This window comes from Lepidochelys olivacea (assembly GCF_965140295.1).
Source record: "Lepidochelys olivacea isolate rLepOli2 genome assembly, chromosome: 6".
NCBI lineage: Eukaryota > Metazoa > Chordata > Testudines > Cheloniidae > Lepidochelys > Lepidochelys olivacea.
The window spans coordinates 48,251,913-48,258,228 of NC_140416.1; the positions used below are offsets into that span (position 1 = coordinate 48,251,913).

General features: G+C 49.9%; 1 protein-coding gene across 1 annotated transcript; it reads left to right on the forward strand.

Annotated features, from left to right (window-relative positions):
• Nucleotides 1–1,259: 1,259 nt before the first annotated feature.
• On the forward strand, nucleotides 1,260–4,286 carry FJX1 (four-jointed box kinase 1). The gene has a single exon (XM_084629870.1). The coding sequence runs from the start codon at nucleotides 1,557–1,559 to the stop codon at nucleotides 2,952–2,954; it is 1,398 nt and encodes a 465-aa protein (XP_084485996.1). The 5' UTR covers nucleotides 1,260–1,556; the 3' UTR covers nucleotides 2,955–4,286.
• Nucleotides 4,287–6,316: the final 2,030 nt, after the last annotated feature.

Sequence of the window (6,316 nt, forward strand, 5' to 3'; positions counted from 1 at the left end):
GAATTTCATCCCATTAGTCTTGGTGGTTGTCCCCAATAATTCCTCTTCCTCCTTAGCATTTATATTCTTCAGATAATGGCATTGGGCAAACATTTGACAGTTTCTAAAAGCCACACCCCCAGTTCATAGAGAGATCCGGGCAAGGAATAAAATTGGCAGAAAAAGAAAACACTGATCCACAGGTGATTTTTGCATTGATCTGTGGGCGCCGGCACTAAGAATGGGGATTTCTGCGGGGAGAAGAGATGAGTGATGGATGCCACAGAGAGGGAAATACAGGATCATACAAGATGATCGGGGGTGCGGGTGAACGGACAGAGCCTCAGTGAGTTTATTAGTGCTGGGGGTTCCGCCTGAGCACAATAATTTGCAGGATCAGACAAAACGAAGGATCTGCATGAACCCGACGGAATTCGTCATGTGCCTACCATGATTTCTGCTTGCGCATGGTCTCACTTTTCTGTCTTTGTTCTTTAGCTTCTGTGGTGGGGGAGAGGCAACGGTACCGCCCTGTGTTTGGAGAGCGCCTAGCGCTAAATGTAATCTAAGCAATGATTGCCATTAATAAAGGACGATAAGGAGCGGGAACTGAGGGAGTGTGTGTAGAAGGCAGGTGGGGGACCCCAGAAGTGCCCAACGGATACAGTAATATCCATTGGGTATAAAATAGTGATTTAATCAAACCGCCGGCATCCCCTCCACACTGTCACCAACGTGCGTTAGGGGATGAAGTGCTAAGAACTGGACTTGAAGCAAAATCCCGCATCCATCCAGCTGCCCCTGAACGCGGCGGGATTGAAATCTGAACCTGGCCCCACATTTTGCAAGTGCACCCCCCCCCCCCCCCGCCCGCAACTATCTAGTAAACTAGATCAGATCCGGTGCCCTACCCCGCCCCCCTCCTCAGCCTTTGGGGCGTCTGGAATTTAGGCATGAATTTAGCAGCTTGACCCCCCCTCTCTCCTGTGCCCAAAGGTGCAGCATCCTTGGTGCTTCCCGGGGAGGGAAGGGGCGTGGGGGGGGCGGTGTTGGTGATCTGCAGAGAGGTGCCGGTTTCCTCCCTACGCTGCGGTGGATGCTACAGCTACCAGTGGCCGCGGTGGCTCAGCGCTCTGTGTGGCTGGCCGGGATCGCCTCCTTCCCCGGTGCCCCCTGCGGGCAACTCCACCCCACGCCTGGGTCCACCCGAGCTCAGGCATCGCCGCTTTAAGCGGAGGACCATGCTGGGCGCTGGGGGGGGGGGGTCCCCGCACCGCCCCTCGCTTCCCCACGTGGTCTCGGTCGGTGCCTGTGAATTTCAATCGCTGGAGGGTCGCTCTTGGTGCAGACACCGGGCGAAGCTGCCGGCGGAGCGGCCGGTCCGGAGCTGAGATCCCGACACCCCCTAGCCGGCCCCAGGCTACCACCTCCGCCCGCCCAGCTGCCGCGTCTCAGCCCGGGGCTGGAGGGTCCCGGCGCCCCGCGCGGCGATGAATGAGCGGCGCCCGGAGCCGGGGAGCGGCGGGGCTGCACCGCCGCCAGGTCCCGGAGCAGCCGAGTGAAGCGGCGGCGGGAGGATGAAGCGGCCGGGCCGGGCCGGGCTGGGCTCGCTGGCCGCGCTCTGGCTCCTGGTGCTGGGCTCGCTGCTGGGGCTCTGGACCGGCTTGCAGCGGGAGCAGGAGGCGGAGCAGGAGCGGCGCTTCCCCGCGGGGACAGCCGGCCGGAGGCAGCCCCAGGAGCAGCGGGGCTGGGGGCGCGGCGGCACGGGAGATTCGGCTCCCGACAGCCGCTCGGCGGGGCAGGGCGAGTCCCGCGGCGCCCAGAAAACTTTCCGAGCGCTGCTCACGCTGCCGGCCGCCGGGGACAGGGGCGAGCCCCTGGAGGGGCAGAAGCAGCCCGCGGAGCCCCGCGAGGGGCCCGGACAAAGCTCGCAGCCGGAGCCCCGGCCGGGGCAGAACTTGGAGCCTGGTTCCAGGGAGCCGCCGGCCCGGGAGGCTCCCGCGGACCCCGCCTCCGCGGTGCAAGGGGGCATCTTCTGGAGCCAGGCGCTGGAGCAGCAGGTGCCCCCGGGCTTCGACCCCGAGCAGGCGGCCTCGTGGTTGGAGACTGCCCGAGCGGCTCGCGTGGCCTCTCTGGAGCGGGGCGGGTGCGGCCGCAGCTCCAACCGGCTGGCCCGGCTGTCGGACGGGAGTCGCGCCTGCGTCCGCTACGGCATCAACCCGGAGCAGATCCAGGGCGAGGCGCTCTCCTACCAGCTGGCCGAGCTGCTGGGCATCCGGCAGCGCCTGCCGCCCATGGCCCTGGCACTGGTGGAAGCCCGCGGCAGGCAGTGGGGGCAGGTGCGGGACGAGCTGCGGGGCTCGCACTGGGCCGAGGGGGCGGTGGTCAGCCTCACCCAGTGGGTGGACAACTTGACCGACGTGGTGGCCCCCGCGCCCTGGAGATCCGAGGCGGGGTCGGGCAGGAGACTGCAGCCTCTGGCGGCTGGGGAGCTGGGCGGCCTCACCCAGTCCCAGCTGGTGGAGCTGGTGCAGTGGACCGACCTGATCCTCTTTGACTATCTGACGGCCAACTTTGACCGGCTGGTCAGCAACCTCTTCAGCCTGCAGTGGGACCCCAGGGTGATGCACCGGGCCACCAGCAACCTACACCGGGCACCCAACGGGGGCCTCGTCTTCATAGACAACGAGGCGGGCCTGGTGCACGGCTACAGGCTCCTCTCCATGTGGGACAAGTACAACGAGCCCTTGCTCCGCTCCGTGTGCATCTTCCGGGAGGCCACTGCCCAGCGGGTGCGGGAGCTGCACCGCCTGCAGAACGCAGCCTCCGAGCTGCTGAGACTCTACCGGACTCACGAACCCCTCTCCGGCCGGCTGGGCTTCCTGTCCGAGCAGCAGGCGCAGCTGCTGCAGGGCAGGATAGACTTTGTTCACAAGCACATTTTGCACTGCAAAGCCATGGCCACTTCACTGTGATCAGTTTGTCTCTACTGTCTTGTATTTATGTAACCCGAGGGTGAGGAGTGGGTTTTCCCTACTAACCTTTTTGCAGTTGTAACATTTTCTGGGATTCTCTAAATAGGAGACTGAAATAATTCATTCAGGAACCAGTTTCCTCATGGGAAGGAGGTGTAGGCTAGTGGGCTGAGTACAAGACTGGGACCTCCTGGTGGTGGTTGTGTAAAGGGCCCAGCTTCCTCATCTCTGGCTGCTGGAGCCTTTTTAATGGTCCATTCAGTTGGGTGCTTAAAGGACTAGTCCTGTGAGACACTGGAGTCCCTTCTGCTCTCCTTTGACCTCACAGGGAGTCAAATCTACTCAGCTACTTAGGAGAGGCACTGGGAATAGGACTGGGCTCTCTACATGGCTTTAGATGCCTCAATTTAGTTTGAATATTCTCTGCCCCATGAATTACTGTTGTTGGCCTCTGGGAAGGGACCCTAAAACATCTGTCTCTGCTCACTGCATCTGTGAAGCGTGGGTGATAATACTTACCTGCCTGCCTGGCAGGGCTTTTGTGAGGAGTAATTAGTTAATGTTTCTAAAGCGTTCTGAAGTTGAAAAGTGCTATCAGTATTATTATCTCTCTTTGTATTAGTTCCACACTGGGTCTCTTTCCAGAGTTTAAAAAAAAATCATGTCTCTTAAGTATTTCCCTTAACTCACTCAGTACAACTGCCCACTTAAAAGACAGTGTACAAAACTATTGTCCTTAACTGGCTGGTATCAACTACCTTTCTTCTAATGGAGGCAGGCAGGTACATTTATGGATTTTCTTGTTATGACCATTTATTTTTTTAAAACCTGACATTCATAAACTAAAAACTGATTGTACAGTACAGGAGCCCTTGACTAGCAAAACTGCCGTATCCATGGAGGCTCTTTTCCTATTGGTGTCTCTATCCAGAATGGATCTATTAACTGTTTGTTAATCTTGTCAATGAAAAGTATATAGAGAGTAATATTCCAGTAATATTCCAGTAGTTTGTCATCTTTGTTGTCAGAAGCATCTGGTTAATCTGATGGGGTTATAAGTGTCTGTTATTTCTAATCACTGTCATTTGGTTTGAATGCTAAAATAACTGACTAATGGGTGAAAAGAAATTATCCCAGGGTTTTAAATATTGTTATTGTACTAAGACTTTGGACACATTAGTCAATTGGGGGGAAATCAGTTTCATGCACTTTACTTTGACTTTTTATTTTTTATAAGAAGACTTTTATTTTACAAAATCTGCCTTTTCTGTACATTATATATGTTCATAAGTTCTTCTGTAACATACAAAAGAAACTGATATTTCAGTAAAAGGGTCTTAATGTTTTACCTCTTTGTTCCAAATACTTGGTTTAAATTTAAAAAGAACACTTCATCTTCAGGTTTTTTCCAAAGAAAAATAGAGCTCAATAAACTAGCACTACTCCTGATTTACAGCAGGTTAGGAAAGAGAAGAATCAGGCCTTCCAACTTTCCTTTTTCTTCCTTTCCTAAAACCGATTTACTTATTTTAGTGCAAGTTGGCATGTGAACATTCGTATTTTGGAATAACAGTTCCTGTTCTGAGCCTTAATTAAATGGATTTTAGTGACTTTTATTCTGAAATGTGTTCACCCCCAGTCTTCCTCTGAAATAACTAAATCAGTTTCTTTACATTAACTTGCTTGAGTCAGTGCAACTATGTTGTAGACAACCTCATCATATGTTCAGATAGTGCGCCAACCTGTTACTGCAAGCTCAAGCGCTCCTTTAACAAAAGCATCCTCTCTGGTGTCAGCCCACTTTCTATCTATACTAGTTTTCTATCTTTTGTGTTTGACTTTATTCATCCTGTATTCACAATTAGGGACCAACACCAATCATGGCACCAGAAAACTTGTCCAACAAACAATATAATTTAGAAATTTCCATTGCACTGAGTGTCATAAATTTCTTGGGATTGGGTGTACAAACTAAAAGAAAAATCATACAACTGTCAGTTGGGTTTGTTTGTTTGTTTGTTTGTTTATACCAAAAAACAACTTGTAACAGCATTACTGATACAATAATAGACAGTCAAGACACAAAGTAAAGGCCAAAGTTGGGGCTGGGAATCAGACAAATTAAACCCCAGATACAAACTGTGATGCGATCAAACAGGAATACAACCTCTTCCACATCTGGACAGGCACATCTTGGTTGATTCAATGCTTCAGTGTGCTGAATGGTAGCCAGATAAGTGGGTGCTTTCACCGTTATTTGGAGCATTGAATCCCCCATGAATTCAATGAGTACTGCATATGCGCACATTTATACTAGGAGATGGTGTCTCATATCTGTTAATAATAATTCATGCAGGCTAAACCCCACAGCTGAACAGGTTTCTTTGACAGTTTATTCTTTTAATTTTTGTAAGGACAAGAAAACAGGTTCACAAACACATGAATAAACTTGGTACAGTTACAATGTGTAGTGCTCTTTACCAAGTATATTTTTTAAATCTTACAGCTGCCCCAACAGTAGCTTCCACTCAACTGCTTTAACTGACAAGTCTCTTTATTTAACTTGTATTTATAGCTCTCAGCATTTATCTCTCAATACAATGCACAAAATCCCATGTGGCGTCCCTTTTCTATTTACATGACAATGTACAATTTAACTGTGTCATTCTTAATTCTTTAGCACTGTTTGTCAGCATTACTTTGTAGCTCACTCAGATGCAACGTTTCAGTTGTGTTCACCTAATGAAAATACATCTAAATAATAAACCACTGTCATAAATTTTAAACAGTGAAGAGCAAACTGCTGTGCCACAAATATCTAAGGTTTCATTTCTGTTTAGTAAGTATTTCTGTAAGTATCAGCACAACTTCAGTTTTGACTGCTAATGGGCAATATATCTTCTTTGCAACGTTTTTCAAACCAGACCCTAGATAATTACACCTTTCAAGAAGAAACATGATTTTCTATTTGATGATTGGTAACTATCTTAAGTTATATATAGGTTGCATGTTAGAAGATGGGGATAGTTACAGGCTAATGATGCTAGAGATAAATCTGCAAGCATCTGGAAGAAATGAGCTTATTCAATAAGGATATAGAAAACCAGCTTGATTGGATTATGACACTTTACTGTGTGCTTTATGTGCTTCAGGAAAATACTAAGAGCCTCAATGCATTTTATTTGTCTGAAGTAAGATCATCTGTCTCTGTGCTAGAAAAAGCTTTGAATTAGCATCAAATTAAGGAAGATTAAGGCTATGTTTAACTCTTCTGTTCAGTTTCTTTAAGGCAGAATAGTCACTTGTAAATTCTTGGTCTGCTACATTCTTTGCATTCCTTCTCAACTTTATATACTGTCTGA